A 20,618-nucleotide genomic window follows, 5' to 3' on the forward strand; every position below is an offset into this window, starting at 1 on the left:
ATACACCACCCCAAATGCCCCTTACAAAAAAATGGGAGCCATCAGTGTTGTGGGCGATGCACAATGTGATGCCCACCACGTGGGCAACCTCCATCTTTTGTAGAGAGGTTAGGTGGGATGATGACATCACCAAGTTTTCATAGCAAATACTTTAGAAGAGGAAATGACCCTTCTACCTTTACCTTTGGCCAAAATTATGACCTTCGCCCCTCGATCCAACCACTCAAATTACACCACATGGTAGTAGCCAATCCCAACCCTTGGAGCCTCTTTTACTCCTGGACTTCCCATTAATTTACAAAGTGCTACCCAAATAACTTATAAATACCCATTCCCATCTCACTCCCAATCGATCTTAAAATCTCATATCTCTTAGATTTTCCACCCATCCACCAATGAGAAAAAAGAGTAGGAGGAAAAGAGTTCTAGCCCGAGTCAATCCATCCAAGCCTACCCCTTAGCTAGTTGAGCAACCAGAAACCCTTATCCAAGCCACTCAAGTTAACCCTTAAGACAAACCTATTCACATGTCCAGTTTTGAACAATTTCATTTATATTTGCATTAGCATCATGCATCATTCTCTCCACTCCAATCGACTTGTTGGTCTGGTCGGCCCAAGTGTATGCTTTGCATCTTGTCGAGTTATCGGATCATACCCATCAAAAACTTGGATTAACTAGGATTCAACTGCTTCTTCAAGTAGGTGCGTCAGGGTAGATTTTTTTTGACCTGAGCCATTGTTTGTTATAGGCATTGCATCACCACACTACATTGCACACACCTTTACATCATCAATATGTAAGAACCAATCCGATCCTTGATATTTTATTTATTCTTGTGAAGTAGAGATCATATGCTTGTACGGGTAGAGATGATGAATAAAACCTTCCCTCTTTGTATCTCTGGTCCCTTACCTAGAATTTTCGGCTGCAAATCGAGAGTCATTTTAGGATAGGAAATATAATGATTCCTTCTCTTAAGGTTTTTACAGGGTCTAAGTGATTGTGGAAATCGGAGTAATTGGTTAATGGCGACTACAATCAAATATAATACCCACTCGCCTCAAATACACTGCGAAAGACTGAAAAAGGCATCCGTGAGTGCAATCAAGCATCCACACCAAGAAAGTGACTATCTGTAAAGCAAGAATCTTACAAAAACAAGGCAACTCTTTAAAAGGAAAGAATCCAATCATGTGAATATTCTAATAAAGCTTCTTACAGATGTTGCACAATCAAAATAGCTAAAGGCTTACAGGATCCTTCTTGTACACATGGCCTGATATAATTAACTACACCTACATGGAAAATCAAGGAGATCTGTACGATGAATCATCCAAATGTCTCATTAATTATATGCAAATTACAATACAACAACCACCTGTCTAAATCTATAAAATAAGCACTAGATTGAGAGCTCGAGGCACCAATCAAGTCATCACATACCTCTCACATTGAATGTTGTTTTCTCTTAATTTTAGCCTTAGTTCTTTCACTTTTGTCTATCCCCGCTGCAAAACGTAGGAGTTTAGCATAGCTTAGATCACTACGGTCTAGCGTCATCACTGTAATACACCTAGGAGTAGTGTAAATATCCATGACATACCATTATTGGATCTCTGATCAGCTGAGTCCTTACTTGGAAGATTACACCCTAGTCATATATCCTGATGGCCATCTGCTTCGATTGTTTGTCCATACAGGCGATCATGGATATTTATTTTTCATTTTTCTCTACTTATTTTATTTTTTCACTGAACGTACTGAAACTTTATTATAAATCAATAAAATCGGCAATTCAGTTTGTTGTTTTTTTAACTATTTTCATCCATTACTGCATTACTAAGAAACCTACGGTCCACAATCATCCTTGAAAGAAAAGTTCTTAGCTCAAGACAAAAGAATCCATTCAAAAGGATTAACCCTCTCCTTCCAAAGTGCCTGATTACTACAACATTGGTGGCTAGACAATCAGATCAATCTTCACACATCTAATCCTACAACTAATTTGGCACCTAGGGTCATAAGCATTCAATCGAACTCAAGTCAAGCACAATTATGACATGCTCACACTATCCTAATCGCACATGTTTGACTGAATACAAATCGTGTTTGTTAATTAACACATGTGGCCTCGTGTTTGATTGAATAGCAACAATCAAATCGAGGGGTGACGTGCAGACACAATTTCATACCATTTTACGCAGAAGGAATTGTACAACATACGCTCCCTTCATCTCTAGACAGTATGCACTAATTTTCAATTCTGACAAACGATCCAACAATTCAGATTTCAGACCATTCATTTGTTTTGTCCCACAATATTGATTGACAAATACTCAAAACCTCCTTGATAGGAATTTTTATTCATTATTCATTCATGACAGGGACATTGGATCAATGGCTTGGATAAAACCAACCATATCCCCACATCTTCTAATATATTGAAATTAAACAAGCCAACACAGCTACAACTACGGATGTAATAGCAAGGGAAGTTGGCAAGCGACCCTTGTCTTTGCGAAAAAAGAGCCCTTGATAGAAAGGTACATTAATCAAAACCAATGACCCACATAAAAGAAACTGCAACATCAACGTCTCAAGAACACTAATCCCACCGTCCATCATGACTCGCGTGGCCCCACCAATCAAGCAAAACAAATTGAGCATTGCAAGAGAAGCTAAGATGGTAAACATGGGTGAACTGGATCCAAACTCCATGATCTCTTGCTCGTACCTCTGGGACACGTCATCGTCGGACACCTTGGCTGTGATGATGAATGCTGACTTGGCAATACCTGATAGGAGGAGGAGGGTGTCCACGAACGCGAAGAGGTAGGAAGTCGTCCTTTTCAGTAGCCACATCCTTTGTTCATTCCACCAGCCCTTGAGTGTCATACCATGCCAAAGGGACTCGAGGATGTTATATGCGTACTCGGCAATGATCACGTACATGAACGGTAGGAACCATGGGCTGTAGATCTGAAACCATGCAAAACGCCATTTTATGTTTTGGAGCTTGTTCAACCATGCATATGGTAAATGTAATTTACGTTGAGCTGTAAGTAGAGGTGTATTCATCCACTATCCTAACCATGCAACAAATTTCTGTGTGCATTGTAATATTTTCAACGTGATGTATGAAATCTACTCTAACCATCATAATGCCCTCCCTAATCGTTTGGGTGTCGAACCAAAAATCAAGCCCATCCATGACTCACATGAGCCACACAACAGAAAACAATTGAGGTGGAATGTACACCGTTGATTGCATGCAGAGCCGACCATATGGATTGGACGGCATATACGCAAAATGGTGGGGGCCTTTTCACCAATCGTGGATGATCCTATGAACTGTTTCCTGTCATGTGGCCCACCTAAATTTTTCACTAGAGTTCCTGCCAATGCATGACTAAATCAACCCAGGGCACATCTGATGGATGGTTGGATGTTATCAGCACATCACCAATAGGCCCCACACAAAAGAACAATTTCACCCAGTGTTTGGTGAAAATGTTGCCATAGAATCATTTCCGGCCGCCCACTTGTTACGCTTTCGTCGGGAGAATGTTCCGTAGAGCCATTGTTCGGCTTTAGACTCCTCAGTGTGAATAGTCTCCGCATCGGAAGCCTACTCCTTGGGCTGTTCGGTCTATTCATGGATCAGGCTGTTCGGTAATTTATATGGTCGCCGCGGATAAAGACTACTTTCCTATACGCTTGCCTGAGAGAGAGAGAGAGAGAGAGAGAGAGAGAGAGAGAGAGAGAGAGAGAGAGAGAGAGTGTGTGTGTGTGTGTGTTTTACCGATGGAAATAAGGAAATCCCTTTATAAAGGCAAAGGGAAGGGAAGATGACATAGAATAGTGTTGGAAAGGAATTCAGAGCCCAAAAACAGTAGATGCCATATCCCATTTGAAGTGCCAGCTTTATCTTGCCATGCCCATATATAAAGGGACAGAATTTGGATGTAAGTATCTGAAAGTCACCCTCAGACCATCTCTTGTGTTGCACCAAAGATTGTGCTAATGAGGTGGGTGCAAGCCCTAAGAAACCCTTCCTCACTGGGTTAAAATATACAGATTTCCATCCCCTGCATTGGATTGACAAGCCTGTAATCACATCCTCCACAGGACATCCGTATTTCAGTCCCATCTACATGCAAATCAACATGCATCAAGTTAGTTAATATATAATTCAATGCTATTTCAAGATGATGATTTGACTATATATATGTTGGACCTAAGAGATCAGTACGATATATTGAAAGTGATTGTATCAAGATTCCATTAAAACACATGGATAGTCCATGGATGAATCCAGACTATTCTAACACAATCCACTTCATGGGTTACCCTGCTCTCACCATTTTAGCCATCCAATCAATAACCCATGGAATAGAAGGTTGAGATAAAAATGGGCGATGTTACTGAGCTAAAAATATGTTGGCCACACCATAAAGTGGGATGGAAATTTCAATCTAAGGATTAGCACAGACTATAGCTTTTGAAGGCCATAACTTTGTGATCACCGGATATAATATGTCATTAAAAAGCCATATATGAGTTCTACTTGGCAAATATCAAAGGTCATTTGCCCCTAAACCATTACATGAACTTCAATCGCATTAGGAGTTAAATCTGTGTTTTGAATTAAAATTTACTACTTTGGAAAAAATGAGAGAGAGAGAGAGAGAGAGAGAGAGAGAGAGAGAGAGAGAGAGAGAGAGAGAGAGTCAAAATTTCATTACTTTAGTAATCTTGTTATTATTTTTAGTTGTTTTAGAGTTTTAAGAGTATTATAGTGACTTTTAATTTTTTTCTTATAGTCTCTACGAGAGGTTTGATAAGATTAGACATCTTTTCTTAGAATCTTTAGAGAAGTTAGATTTTTTCTTTATCTTGTGGGTTTGAAGTTCTCTGTAGATTTGACACCTATCATAGATGATGAAGACGATGATCTCTTTATGTCCCTTTCACAATGCACCTGCCAAGCCAAAGATTTGGCCTGTTATCGCATTTCCTCTGTATACAGGGAACGTGATCACATGGCCACTCCATCGGCCAGTTGGGCATTGCAGTAAGTAACAAATAGATGGTATTAGTTTTAGTGTATGGAGAGAGAGAGAGAGAGAGAGAGAGAGAGAGAGAGAGAGAGAGAGAGAGAGAGAGAGAGAGACCTCATTTCCCCACTGAGTATTCTCCTCATATGTACAAGTTGCAAGACCCTTTATTCTCTCTTCCGAGTCATGTGAGCTTTCATCCACCTTCCTCCCAATGGGGATTGATTCCCATTTCTCCTTATTTTGTTTATTATACTTCTTCCCACTCAGACTCTCTCCTGTGAAAACATCCAGTGCCCACGTACAAAGGTCCTCCATAGCCATCCAATCCAGGAAAATCCACCTGCATGAGAAACAAAAAAGTAAAAGAAATTAGCATAAAATGAAGGAAAAGGATCCCATGACAAATACAAATACCATAGTTATACAAGCACTAACAATCTAGGCTTAATCATTGGGTTGGAAATCTAAGAAGCTTTTGACTCGAACCTAGTTTCTCGGTTGACTCATGATTCAGTTGAGTTGAATTGGAAAATGGTTTTTTTTTTTTTTTCCTAATTTTAGAAAAAAGAAGAGGAAAAAATAAGAAGAAGATGATAATGATGATGATCATGATTATGGACATATAAATCCATTCCAAGCTCAAAAATCCAAATTAGAGAAGAAACACCCAAAAATTCAAATTGGAGAAGAAGAAGAAGAGCCTGAATCAACTCCATAATGACCAAAAGTTAAATGTTTAGATGATCCAACGGCCAATTAGAAGACTTCTGCTAATTGAATGTTGACAGTTGGTTGAACTTTCTCATAACCACCCAATTACAATCATCAAAAGTCATCCAATCGGAGGCCAGGATTATGTGACCAATTGAACAGAAATTGAGTATTGGTAACTAAAATATCAGTACGCCGATAATAAAATCAATGTAATTAGAGACCAAATTGCATTTTGATTGTAGCCATCTCAGGAATTATCTTCATGGAAGTTCCATAAAGATTGTTCTTCGTCATGTTATTGTAATTCTGTGGGAATTGCACATAAGCAATCTCGTGGCCATTTTCTTCATCCATGAAAAAACACACTGCGTCTCTCACCAATTCCGAATTGTTCGCATACATATCACAATCTACATTCAAGATGATCGACCCATTGCTTATCTCCGACGACACCCTTATCTGCATAGAATAGCCATAATGAACGTGGCCATGATGGAAATGATGATGAACACAGGTATTTATACATGTATGTTCTTATTATGATAGTATATTCATGTATAAGTAGTTGGACACAAGCATACATCTAGCATATGCGTTTCTAATGGAGCCCACATGCAGCTTTGGTTGTATCATTGGAACCGCCTATCTTTTTGGATACCATCATGGATGGGGTGCTGTCCAAAATTGCACTAATTAAGCAGATGATCCTGAATATCAATTGGTTTGCATTTAAGGGGATTGTCATAAAGTTTATCCATGTTCCACAGTCAACAGTACAAATCGATGCTTTCGGATCAGCCTGGAAGATGGACGGTTCTGATAAATTGTCCATGGCTACAAGTGGGTCCCCTCCAGTGATCATGCTGGATGCAAATGTACTTATGGGAAGCATGAATGTCAATGCATGTTAGATTATCAAAGCATTCATAGCTCCAGCTTTGAAGTTGTGATGGTGTTGTGGTCTCTTCTGACGTGCTAGGTATACCAGAGTTGGCAATGTCACTCCTTCGGTATCTACAGCATTTGGGTCTCCTCTTCCATCAATTAATATCTGTAAATGTTAAAATAATAATAATAATAATAATAATAATAACCATTTATAACAAGGAATTTACTCTGATCAGCACAAGGCATATATATTAGAATAAGTTGCAGAATAAAGAACCGATTTATACATCAATGATATAAATGATAATGACTTTGCTTGAAATCTCATCGGGTTGACTTGGCTGGCTGACCGAGATTTAGAACCATGTATTAAACTAGGGTGACTCGTCAATCATACAAACGACTTACATGTATATTCCCTTGCTGTGGATGGCATATATGTGGCCAAAATCACATTGATTGGACAACCATAACCATGGGTCCTAATCCCAAAATTTGGAAGAAATTATTCAACTGAATTTCTTTATGACTCGGCAATAGTTTGGCAGTTGTATTGGGTACTTGGCTGGGAAAAAGCAAGTGTCTGATCAAATCAATTAGGAGATAAGGGTTTGGCCAAACATCTTTTTTCTAAGAAAGGATTATGATGGCAAGTGACAATTAGCTGAGACAAGTTTCATCATTTAGTTAGGTACAAATAAGCCAATAAAAAATAAGTACACAGAAGGTCGGAGCTCATCTAATAAGATATTTCGGTACTTAAGGACGAACAATATAACTTTATAGGGTCTTTCTATTCAAGTGCATATAGTTAGCATCTTCACAAACATGTCTATTTTACGATCCTCTCTCTGAGACTGCCCAGATCATTATGCCTTTCGTGTGGTTCAAAACTTTATACATTGTATGCGACAGTACTGCTAAATGGTCTTAAAAAGAAGGAAAAAAAAAAAACCTGAAACAAAGCCTAGGTAAAGGTTGGGGCAACCTTCTTGTGCTCCGAAACTAACAATAAAGGATTCTCTAGCCTATCTCAAGACGGTGAAGCAGATCTTTCAGGATCGAAGAGAAAAACTCAAGACGGTGAAGCAGATCTTTCAGGATCGAAGAGAAAAATATACTCGAAATCACCAAGGATTTCTACGCCCAAAGGTTTCATATCATTTGATTGTTTATATTCTTTGGCCTTTGCATTACCTTTTTCCATCACCATCTTCAATTGATTCATCTAATTTTTTCCCTGGTTCTGTTTGGTTTCAGAATTAACATCACCGGTTACATATAAAGAATTGATGGAGGGGCACCCAGAACTCTTCTTGGGTTTCATTAAGTTCTGGCACGAAGAATACAATATCACCTTTAATGACGAGCCTCCAGAGGACAAGATCGCAATAAATTTTGTAGATAAAATAAAGGTGAGAATTTCATCTCAGCTGCATTGCTTAGGGTGCATTTGTGAATTCCCTAGTTCCCAAGGCGGACAAAATGAGCCATTGTCAAAGCATGGTTGAGGGAGAATGGGACATTCCCATTCATATTTGAATTGCAATCTGGGCAGGAGAAATAGGAAAACAGAAGCCTGTGTAATGCGTATTCAGATTTCCACACCACCCCAAACATCAAGTCTGAATGTGCTTGGGAAACCTCGCCAACAACCATGTCTTAGTTGGAACTAAACACTATTGATATTCAAAAGGTCTATTAATTTCAGTGACATTAGTTTTTGCCTAGGGTATTTGTCTATTAGCCCTGAGAATGTTTTGACTTGATCATAATGTTGTTTTGTTATCGAGCCACAAGCCATATTTCAATCCGATGTCCGAATTTTAAGATATGGCTTTAAAATTAAATAATCTCAGAAATGACAATTATATCCTTATTTTATCTAGCGGAGCTCCACCATCGAGTTTTCAAAATTAGTTAGGTCCGAGAGCCTAACCGTTGTGACCGTAGTTGAGTTACGGAGTTACTGGCGAAAACAGCATGTCAATAGGACACTCGGATTGTAAGTTATGAATAGATATGCACATGTATATTTTGATAAAATAACTCCAATGACCTCGATGTTTTAAAAATTCTTGGAATACATTTGTTCAAATTACTTAACTAACGTTGTTATATTGTTACTATAAGTTTACACTTCTCAAAAACATCACAAAACACCTCCCAAACTTTCTTTTTAGATAAAAAACTAATTTTAAAACCAGTTTTAAGTCCATAAACATAAAAACCCTCTTTCAACATCTCATTTCCAGCACTCTCTTTCTTGTTGAGTGTGAAGTTAAGAAGAAGAAGAAGAAGAAAAGGAAATATAAGTTGAGGTTGAGAGCCAATCTTTTGACAGTTATAAGTGAGTACATAAATTAGGAGCACGCATATATGTGCGTTGGGATTTCCTTGAAAACCCTATTACTGAATTTTCTGAGTTAGGGTTAGGTGATTACTGGATTTTTATTTAGGGTTAGGTGATTGCTGAATTTTCTGCTTTAGGGTTACGTTATTGCTGGATTTCATTTAGGGTTAGGTAATTGCTGAATTTTCTGCTTTAAGGTTAGGTTATTGCTGGATTTTCATTTAGGGTTAGGTGATTACTGAATTTTCTAATTTAGGGTTAGGTTATTGCTAGATTTTCTGTTTTAAGGTTAGGTTATTACTAGATTTTCTGATTTAGGGTTAGGTGATTGATGAATTTTTCTAATCTACGGTTAGGTTATTGCTGGATTTTCTGAAGATTCTTGCTGGATTTTTCTGATTTAGTTAGTGAGATTATTAGTGGAAGGTTGGATGATAGAGATGATTTAGTTTTGTTTAAATTCATACGTATTACCATCGGTTTCTCTCCGTCCCTTACAAAGTCCGCCCACTACTTGTTTGACAAAACATTTAAAAGAATTATCCTTCCTCCTTTTGATATCTTGAGAAAAAGCATGCTTGTGGCATGAAATCTTATAGTGGGTTGTGTTGCGACAGACGATGTGTCTATGATTAGTATGTGAATCGTCTAGATAAAGGATGCATTACATGAGACCCCTATGAGAAACTTAAAATTCATGAGGAGACCACATAAGGAAGGTCATCCTATGCTTGTCTTGAAAAACATGCTATATTGTGATTGTGTGTGAACTCATACATACAGCGATTATAAAAGCAATGAAACATACTTTGTTACGACTTGAGTTGGACACCACACCGAAAATGTGTAATTCAACAGGATATGATTAGAGGGTCTGTGGGTGAAAGTCCCTAAACCCCGATTGGTACCATTGGGTGCAACCAATGCCTAAACCGGGTGGAAGACAAAGTGCTAGAATGCCGAAATACTAAAGGAGACAGTGATTCCCACCGACGCGTGTTGATTGGTTGAGAGGTTTGACCTGACCTGCTTATGGGCAAGTAAAGATAGGTTATATGTGACGAGCTCGTAAATTGTCCGCTATTGTTTTGTCAGGCGACTTATGATTTCTCGTTGTTAGGCAAATTGTGAAGTTCAACACAAGTGGGTTAGATTAGTTCGGCCCGTGAACTATGTAGTCTCACCTTTGTAGTTGACTACGGTGGAAAAAGTCTATACAAGTGAGTAGCAATCATATGCAAGTCCCACCTCTGTTTTAGACCTTAGTGATCTAATTGGGAAATGTGAAAAGTTGTGGAAACATGAAAAGGCCGAGCTACATGTCCTTGGGGGGGGGGGGGGGGGGGGAGGTGAATAGAACTATGTCAAATTAAAAAAATAATAGTGGAATAAAACAATTAAAGGAAAGATAACACTATAAACAATCCACAATACGAAAATGAAAGGCAACCTCAAAATGTACGAGTATTGAGAGATTGATACAGATGTTATTATAAGGACAACCTTATACCAAAAACCAAAGGTTTATAGTAGGACAACCTAATTCCTAAAAAGGTCTGTGTATCAAAAACTCAAACTTGATATAGAGGAATAAAAGGAAATAACAAGAAAGGAAATCTAAGCTATTACAACATTCCCCACAATGCTGAAATGTAAAGATTACAACATTTACATCCACAAATACATCCCATAATCTTGAATGATAAAAGATATAAAAAATAAACCACACATCCATAAAACACAAAGAATTATAGTAGTTTGCCTGTGTGTACACCAATTGTTAAACAACAGCCACACAGCTACTCCACTCCTAATATCCTCACACAGTGGATAGTAGTGTTCACTATGAAAATAGGTTTCTCCAGGTTCGCCTAAAACCCTCACAATTGTGTCTTTCAAGTGGGCTTACACAATTAAAAAAATCCCACACTTTGAGTTTTCTGGATCTCCTCAGATAACTAATAGAATGAGATTTTTCTGGCTCAATCTCGGAAGAAACCAAAACAAAGGAAATTACAATAATGTAAAATACCTGGATTTCTCCTTTTGTTACAGCCCGGAAGAACCAAATCGGAGTGGATTTTCAACATAGAAGTTCAATGTCCAAACTCACTTATGAAATAGTTCTAGGTTCTAAATTGATTTTAGAGTTAAGGCACCTTTGGCTAGCTTGATTTGATTTTGATTCCAAGAAATGGGAATACCTCAATTCCTCTTTTAAATATAATTAGAATGCGGAAATTCAAAATCAAATGCAAAGAAAGTTACTGAAAGAGAATATTAAATGAGCACAATATAGCTTAAAAAGAACACTAACTTACCTCTCAGAGTGATGTCTTGATTATACTTGAATTGAATGAAATACTCTGAAAATCATTTTCTATTTATAGGTGGTCCTGTGGACACCACGACTGGTCGTAGGACTAACGGATTTTTTAAATTTTAAGCGCGATTGGATAAAGTCGTTCCACAATTGGTCGTAGGCCATCCACGACTGGTCGTGGGACCTCCACAACTGGTCGTGTGGAACTAGAAATAATTGCTAGAGTTTGAGTCATAGTTGCAGGACTGGTTGTGAACGAGTCGTGCACTATTCACACGATCGGTCGAGCAGTCTCCAGGACTGGTCGTGACTTAACAAAAAATTCTGAAAATTTACAACAAACCTAGGACTGGTATTAGAATTCCTTAGACTGGTCGAGCCAGTTGTAGGACTAGTCGAACAGAGTCCAGGACTAGTCGAAGAATAAACTTTTCACTTATAAAAAGAGTAATTGAATTATGTATTCAAAAATGACCTAGCCTAAGGTCAATCTAAGGTCTTTCATACCTTAACCATAACATATGAACATTGAATATTCTTTTCTTCAGATAATAGATGATCTTTAAAGTTCATGAAGCTTGAGATCTCAACACATGATGAAGCTTGTACTTGAGATCTTTTGAAGCTTGAATTTGTAGTACATGAGTTATACTTCACCTTGAGTCTTGATTATGAGCAGTTCACTTGTCTTTCAATGTCGCTTTAAAACATTGAACTTTGAAGCTTAAAGGAGTGAACAATGTACTTGATCTTGCATTTCTTGAAGTAGATATTGATTCTTGATTTGGAGCATTGTCCTTGTACATGTGATACATTGCCTTGAACAGATATATCAATGTGCTACACAAGACACGGATTGTGGTTTTAGCACTACAAAATTTGACAATCAAAGATCAAGAAACCATAGCACTTACAAAACGTTGAAAGAGTATGTATGTTACAAGTGGGTAGAAGTCTCACCTCTGTATATAAAAATGATTTGGAACATAAAAAGTGACATAATGCATTGTATCTTTATTTTATTGTTATCAATCTAAAAAGCATGTGCATTATATAAGTATGACATGAAACATGCATTTTCACTACACACACGCACTCACTGGGCTTAGTAGCTCAAGCATTCCTTTATATATTTTTTTACAGGTGAGAGTAGGGAACTAAAGGAGTAGAGGGTTCAGACTCCAGTTGTCCTTTTTGTTTTGTACATATCAATATATATATTTTTTATAATACCCTAAATATGTACATCAGGTATAGTAAATATGATATGGTTTATGTTTTGACTTTGCCTTGATATGCTCAGTTGTACATAGTAACATATGTTGAATATGATGAAATTTTGAGAAATGATACGTGTTTGTCGTCTTTATTTTCAGAAATCCTCCTTGTGTAGCCCCAGTTATGGGACTTAGTATGTGATAGTTGGAAGTTCCAAAATCGGAGTTCTATGGAGGTTGTTAACCAAAATTTGGTGTATAGTAATCATGAATTACCAATACTAGATTTAGGGTCGTGACACTAGTTATGTATAGAAAGGTGGTCAAGACCATTAATGAGGTCTATCAAGAGGTATATGCGTGCAACAATGATCTTATCTTTCCTGCTTCATGTTTTTTTAGTCATGGGCTTTGCATGCAGAGTCGGGATCCTTTGGTCAACGGGGATTTCCTGTTGCCCTAATCCTCATTGGTCCACGTCATCACTCACTTTAAAAAAAATAATAATAAATAAACAAAATAAAGCTTCGGACGCCAAACCATTAGGGTAACAGGAAATCCCTGTTGGCCAGACAACAGAGGATCCGGACTCGTTCATGTTTTATTTTCTTGTTATCCAAGATTGAGTTTTGTATGCTTCAACTTTACTTTGTAGGTAGCCTTGCTTTTTCGGGAACACCATGATTTGCTCGAGGAATTCACACATTTCCTACCTGATGCCACTGGAATGGCTCATTTGCCACATGCTCTGCCCACAAGAAACTCATCTGGAAATTTCTTGCGATCTGCAGATGAGAGGAGCTTGGTAATGCCCATGGTGCCGCAAGTGCATGGAGAGAAGGTATTTGCTTGCTTCTTTTTTCTTTTTTTTTTTGCGTGAATTTCTTTGGAAATATTATTGAATCCAGTTGCTGATCGTCTGTTATGTGCCACTGTTAGAATGAGAGATCTGTGATTCGCCATACCGGTTGCTCTCAGCATTGCCCGTCCTGAATCAGATGATAAAGGAACGACGAAAGTTGATAAGAAGCAGAGAAAACGCAAGCGGGATGATAAAGATTTGGAGCATGACAGCAACAGGGAGTCAAATAATGGGCATTGCTTCTCTCACAAACAAAAATATGCTCAGACTCAGAGGGGTCATGCCTTTGACCACGATGCTGAGCAGTTGCACCAAGTTGGGGAAGGAGCTAAATACTTTGGACTGCATCCTATTTTAGGTAATTCCTACGATGATAAAATGTCTTGAGAAGTAGATCATCCATGAAAAAAATAAAAATAAAAAATTAATAAAAAAAATGTTTTGAATAGTGAATTCTTAGTTATGTGACATGATGCTATACATGTGTGTGTGTTGGTAGTTTGGATCTTATGTTTGTGGGTTACATGTTGTGGTTACATGATACTATACATATTTTCATGTTGTTGAAAATCTCACTCTAACCACTAGTCGAACTGCAGACTAATTGTTAGTTTCTGTCTTTTATCATTTTCAATGAAGCACATTTCTTGGCAAAAAGAAGGCCATAGCAAGTCTTGACTGTTTCGACTGAACTGCAAGATAAATGGGTCATCGTCCAGTCCAAGTTTTAAAACAGTACATAATATTATATCATTTGGTTGATTCTTATTTTTGTATTTAAAATTTATTTCATTTGTATAAAATTATCTGAGCCTTTTGGCATGTGCAGAATTACGTTCGAAGGAAGGACATCTGGCTAGACAAATGAAGGTTGACAAAAGGGATAAAGAAAAGGAACATGAAAGAGATAATAGGGAGAAGGATAGAGGCCATGAAAGGGAGAGAAAAACCAAGAGTGGTTTGATAAAAATGGTCCTAAAGATGTTGCACCTCCCAAGGTTCCTGTGCTCCCAAATAGAGAAAAAGATGTGACCGCACCTATCTTGGGGCTCGACCTTTTGAAGAATGTAAATCCAATACTTGAGCTTCTTTTTTTCTGTTTATCTAGAAATTTTTTTCTTATTTTTTATTTTTATACTTTTGAATGAATTTTGCTGTTTCCTAACCAGTCTCTCACGTTTTGTCTTTTGCTTGATAGTGTCGAATACCCCCTGCAAGCCAATGGACAGAACTCGAGGCATCTGTACTGAAGAGAGAGAAAGAGGGGAAGCAGTTTGACAAAAATGGTGCTAATGATGTTGCACTTCCCAATGTTCCCGTGCTCCTTAATGAAGACGTATGGCCAAACCAATCTTGGAGCCTAACCTCTCGAACTGTCAAAGCCGTAACCCTAGTTATTGTTATCATCCAGAGAAAGTAATTCAGATTCTGAACTATAGCCTCTTCTGTTTGTCTAGTAAGTTCTTACTTTTGAATAGAGTTGTATACGAGTTAAACCAAGTCGAGCTTGGCCTAGTGATGCAGGACATGAAATTCAAATATGATGTGCAAGATTTTCAGGCTTTAGATCACACTAGTTCAAAGACAATCACACAAAATTTCACATCTCACATAACGTCAAGCACTCAACAAGGGGAATCTGTGTGGGTCCAGGCATGGTCTAGGCCTACACATGCTAGGGCTGGATCAAATAAAATTATAGACCAAACGATACTTAAAGGAGAGTAAATTCATCTACACATGCACATAAATATTTTTCCAATCTAAGGGATTCACAAGTTCAATTCGGGGAACCCTAAGGTTAAAGAAAAGGGATAGAAATTGAGAATTTAGGACAATCTAGGGTTACGGTTAGGGAAATCAAGTGAGAGAGGAGTGAAAGAGAGGGGAGAGAGAACCTGTAACCAACCCGTGCATGTAAACAGCAGGTTGGGCCTGACGCACGTGTGCTGATGGTTGGCCGCACATGTGTGAGGCCCACGAACCCAAAAAACGCCCTCTTGGGTCTGATCAACCAGGGTTGAGCTTCAAAACCTCCAAGTTTCAAGTCGATCCGATGTATGGTCTGGACGTGGTGCTTTGCCAAAGTTTCAGCCCTCTTGCAGGGCCAGATTCTGGAATTCTGCTAAAGAGAGGAAAGTTGCTGCAATAAAGGACAAATTTGTAGTGCAGATGATTGTAAGAGATGAGAAGGGTGGATGGTAGAAGATGGGAGCAAATCGGGATAAATGTGGCTTCGCACCACGAAAAAGCAATAATTTTTATTAATCTTCATTTAGAAAAAAAAAAGCCTACAAGGGGTGCTTATTTATAAGAAAACCCTATACCCCTAAAACTCGCGCTATGTGCACAATCTATTATTTGGCGATAATGTAAACACAAATAATAATTAATCAAAGTAATATAAACCGTCTATGATATTCTAAATAACATTAATAAGCAAAACCTAAAATATGAAACTAATCAGACTAGTGGGCCATGATCATGAGATCCCATGATGGGCTTTACTTGACTACCGGGCCCACTCCAACAAACCAAAACTCAATATTCTAACTAGGAGGCCCTTCCTGAATGTCTTCATCGATCCAGATCGACGGTGGGGCCCTCCTCCTCCTTGCGTACGGGGGGGGGGGGGGGGGGGCCATCACCCAGCTCGGCTCAGATTGGCTAGCAGGCTGCCCCAGCTCGAACTCAGCTCAGCTCAGTCCTCAAGCCTGGCTGGGCAGCTTGGCTCGGCTCAGTCAGCAGCTCGAGCTGAGTTCGAGCCTACAAGTTTAGGTTTTATAATTTTTCATATAAAAATAATATACAATATAAAATTTATTTAAATATATAAATATATACAAAATATTTATACTAAGTGAACCCGATCCGAGTTGAATCGATTCGAACTGAGTCAAGTTTTGAGCCGAGTTGAGTTGAGTTCAGACTAGCTCGGACTTGGTTTGAAATTTTTTTGAGCTAAAAAAATCAGCTCGACTCAGCTCGTACCCAGTTTCAAGCCGAGTTGAGTAGAGCTTTCGGAGTCGAGTCGACAAGTTAACCGAGCTAACTCAGTTCGTGTACAGCTCTACTTTTGAATGAAATTGGCAGTTTCCTAACCAATCTTTCATGTTCTGTATGTTACTTGACAGTATCAAATGTCTCAAGCAAGCGAGGGAACAGAACTTGACGCATCTGTACTGAATGATGATTGGGTATCAGTGGGATCCTACCCTTCTGAATCCAACCACAAAAACCAATATGAAGAAAATCGATTTAAATGTGAAGATGTTAGGTGAGAGACTTGCTTGTTGAAGTTCTCAGCAATATTAGTTTTCCTTATGGTTAATTTTCAAAATGATACTTGTTCATGTTTGTGTAGCCAGCCCTAATTACTGAATTGCCAATCAGGTTTCACGTAGAGCCAACCCCAATTAGTTGGGCTAATGCATAGATGATGATTATGATAATAACTCAAATTAACTAGAAAAGACAAAAAATAATAATAATAATAATAAAATAAAATTGAAAAGTAATGTCGGCTGTGCTACTTTCTTCTCTGTCAAATGAAAAAGACTTTCTCTTTATCTGATGCCATTCTTTCACTCGCTTCTTTTGTTAGAAATATTGACTTCCTATATTTCTGTGTATAACATGATGTCAGGTTCAAGCTCGACACGTTGTTAAAGTCGGCTAATGAAGCTGTCAGGTGCGTTGAACAATTGATAGAAAAGATGAATGATAATACAATCAAGCCAAGCAGCCCAATCCATGTCGAGGACCACTTCACTGGTGTGTAATATAAATTGATTTTATTCTTTGACATCAAGACAGTTTTATTGGACTCCTTTTAAAATAATAATAATAATAATAATTTGGAGCTTATGTATCTCTCTAGCTTATGACCTCTTTACCCCCTATCTTTTGCTTCTTTCTTGTAGGTCCAAGTCTAAGGTGCATTGAAAAATTATATTATGATTCTGGGCTGGATATGTTGAACTTACTACAGAATAATGCAAGTGCTGCATCGCCCGTTATATTAGCTCGCTTGAAGCAGAAACAAGAGGAATTGTTAAAATGTCATTCGGATCTTAATAAGGCTTGGGCTGAAGTTTATGCTAAGAACCATCCCAATCGCTCAACAGTGTAGCTTCCATGTCAAGCAACAGGATATAATGAGCTTGAGCACCAAAGTGCTATTAGAATGAGGACTCGACTGAGCATCTCTTCATCGATTGTTCATTTGCAAGAAAAGAGGAGGGTTTCCTTATCTTTTTGGTATTGAATGGGTTTTGCCGTGCTCCATTGAGTCTCTATTCTTGTCTTGACAAGGTGGAGGCAAAGGAAAGATAGGGAAGAAAGCTTGTTGTCTTTGTTTACCAGCCGGAATCTGGTTTCTATGGTTGGAAAGATAGAATCGCTGCTTCAGGAATCGGAAAGAAGAAACATTGGAGGTTTTCAATTTGGCTTGAAGTGTACCTTTGGGGATGGGCAATTGCATCAAAAGCTATATGCTTTAGCTCATTTTCCTGATTGTTATATAGATGTGTACATTGTATTTTCCTTTGGTTTTATTCTTTGTAATTCTTTAGGCTTTGGCCTCCTTTCAATAAAATCATCACGGTTCTAAAAAAAAAAAAAAACTATTGTGTTGTATTGTTTCTGAAGATGGTCAAATAGTAGGAAGCTGCATTCCTCAACTTCCTAAAAGAATAAAAACAGGATATTGTCCTGTTTTAAAATTAAAGAAAAATAGTCTTCTTGCATTGAAGCGTGTGTGGGATTTCTGTTATCATCTGGAATTTTGAGCATATTGAATAATCTAACATTGGCTTAGTAGTAAAAGAGACTTGTATTAAATGGTTTAGAGTTGGATATAATGTTTTCTTTAGAGTTAGCACTACAAGAAAAGGTGGAATAGCCGACAATAGGTGGATCCTTTCCCAGCACTACGTAAAAAAAGGTGCCAGCAAACGATCCATGTAAATAGAAAAAGACACCCTCGACCATTCTCTCACCGCCCTAACTCTATCCTTCTATCCCCACTCCGACTCTCTCTCTCTCTCTCTCACAAATCTCCCAAAACCCTAGCGACCTCTCGATTCTCTAGTTTTAAAAAAATGAGTAGTAGAAAGGAAGAGGAGTGGAACGAGACGATCATTGGAGGTCTGATGAAACTGCCTCGAATTGGAGATGCATCAACTTAGTAGGGGTGTTTTTTCCCTAACCTTGTCTCAAATCTTGGGATGTATATACCTTAATAAGGCCTTTTTTAAGGGTTTTTCTTTTGCTGGGTTTTGTTTTTCCAGTAAAATGAAGTAGATCTGGTTTAATTCGCGTGTTCTTCTACCGTCATAGCTCTGATCTGGTTGAAATGTTAACGTTTTGATTGTTGATTGTAGATGTGGTTTATGTTTTTTTTTTCCTTCCAGCCAGAAGATCTGATTGTAAGAACTCCTGGCCAGAAACAGAGAATACCTTCATGGGCAGCGACCTCAGGCAAGTATGTTGTACCACGCCTTGTGTTATAATCAAGGTCTTTTGCATGGGAACTTCTTCTCTAGTTTTGTTGTAGGCAAGATCACCTTTCTACTAACCCAGAGGTTTACATCAATTTTATAAAATGGGATTGACTTTTTTTTAGTATATATGCATTGGATTAATTGCAAAATAAGGCCATAAAGGCTTCCAAGTTTAAAATTCAGATGTTGATCTGTTGGAACAATCAGTGAAACAAAATCATAGGTGATGTATCATCCATTGATTACCAGCATTAGACAATTTTCAGATATATCACAAGCACACGTGATACAATCTGGTGATTCTTAAAGCAGTAACCCATGGCAATTTTCAGATAAGTACGACTCTTAGAGCAGTTACCCGTGACATGTTCGACAAAATGCCACAACCAAACAAGCTTTTGTTTCTTTCTCCAATATTTATAATTTAATACAAACTCTTTCTTTGGAAAAATATGTTTAGGCAACTAAGGGTTAGGTGGCCAACCCTTCATCTCATTCCAACACATTTGGCATATATAAACTAATCTAATGCAAGTGGGAATGGGATAGTTCAGGCCCATCATGGCCATTTAAATTGCCATTTGGGTTGCGTCTAGGTAGTGCTTAGGAACTTTTTTGGACATGATTGACCTTTGTCTAGCCTAAAAGCTTTTGAGATGGGCTTGGGTAGCATGAAACCCTGCTTAATCCAGCCCCATTAACAACCCTAGAGGCAACATGGATATGCCATAACTCCATGTTGTATCGACGTCATCAAGCAGTAGTTAGATTGACATGCTTTCTTTGGTCATTGTCGCAGCAGATTCTGACAAGGTTGAGGCCAACTCATTCCTTGGTAAAATAAAAAATAAAAAAATCAAACCACATTTGGGTACACAACAACACTGGTTATTGGTGGAATGTTGGCCTTATCCAAACCATTTCTCTCATTTTTTGTGTAAGAATCTGCTTAAACCTCATGGGAGATGCCCCCTAAAAAAGTTTTTCCCATCTGATAGGGTAGGTATTAGGAATGAATCTAAATTATATATGCTTCCCCTGGGAGGGAGTAAATCTTTTATCAGTAAAAATTATTATTATTTCCTAATTGAAGCTGAGTCTTGAATGTGATTTGTTGGAATTGAGCCCTTACCTTTCTTCACTTTCTTGTAGATGAATTAACTGCATGATAAGGTTCATTATCTATTTTGCATTTTTTCTAGCAACTCACATGTTCTTGGTTGATGAGACTAGAGAGCAGAAAATTCTAAATAGGAGATTTGCAGGAAAACTTTGAAGTATGAAGATTAAAAACTGACAGAATCAACGCAGAGAATGGATTCTGAAAGAATACTAGAAGGTGAGCAATTCAATCCATGAAATTTAAAGCATTGACATGACTCACATCTGATAAATCCATGGCTGCCATGAGTGAAAATGTGTTTTGGAATCATTTTTTTAAATGTTTTACTGCATTCATTTTTTCTGTTTTGGGATTTTGGAATGCAATGGTTATTCTATCTTATTTATACAAAGATATATAATGTGTGTATCACTGATTCTTCCATTTTGGCCTTTGTTTCCATCTAGACATACATGAAGGCATGAGCTGACATTTAAGGGGTTCATTTCCTTCCATTTAATCCAATTGATAAGCGAATGACTCTTACTTATTTTGATAGTCAAGGGAAAATGCATCCTTAACAAAGGTGCGC

General features: G+C 38.0%; 2 protein-coding genes across 2 annotated transcripts; one reads left to right on the forward strand and one right to left on the reverse strand.

The window, feature by feature from the left end:
• Nucleotides 1-2,421: 2,421 nt before the first annotated feature.
• On the reverse strand, nt 2,422-7,878 carry LOC131217430 (cellulose synthase-like protein E6). Its single transcript, XM_058212352.1, has 6 exons — nt 7,810-7,878; nt 6,763-6,828; nt 6,007-6,236; nt 5,178-5,403; nt 3,806-4,153; nt 2,422-2,982 (listed from the first exon to the last, which is right to left on the reverse strand). The coding sequence occupies exons 1-6, from the start codon at nt 7,876-7,878 to the stop codon at nt 2,437-2,439; spliced, it is 1,485 nt and encodes a 494-aa protein (XP_058068335.1). The 3' UTR covers nt 2,422-2,436.
• A 79-nt stretch (nt 7,879-7,957) lies between these two features.
• On the forward strand, nt 7,958-18,432 carry LOC131217431 (paired amphipathic helix protein Sin3-like 4). Its single transcript, XM_058212353.1, has 9 exons — nt 7,958-8,080; nt 13,214-13,399; nt 13,467-13,492; nt 13,537-13,778; nt 14,250-14,290; nt 14,359-14,487; nt 14,619-14,836; nt 17,067-17,194; nt 17,344-18,432. The coding sequence occupies exons 1-9, from the start codon at nt 7,958-7,960 to the stop codon at nt 17,550-17,552; spliced, it is 1,302 nt and encodes a 433-aa protein (XP_058068336.1). The 3' UTR covers nt 17,553-18,432.
• Nucleotides 18,433-20,618: the final 2,186 nt, after the last annotated feature.

The sequence above is a fragment of the Magnolia sinica genome, chromosome 10 (genome assembly GCF_029962835.1).
Source record: "Magnolia sinica isolate HGM2019 chromosome 10, MsV1, whole genome shotgun sequence".
Taxonomy (NCBI): Eukaryota; Viridiplantae; Streptophyta; class Magnoliopsida; order Magnoliales; family Magnoliaceae; genus Magnolia; species Magnolia sinica.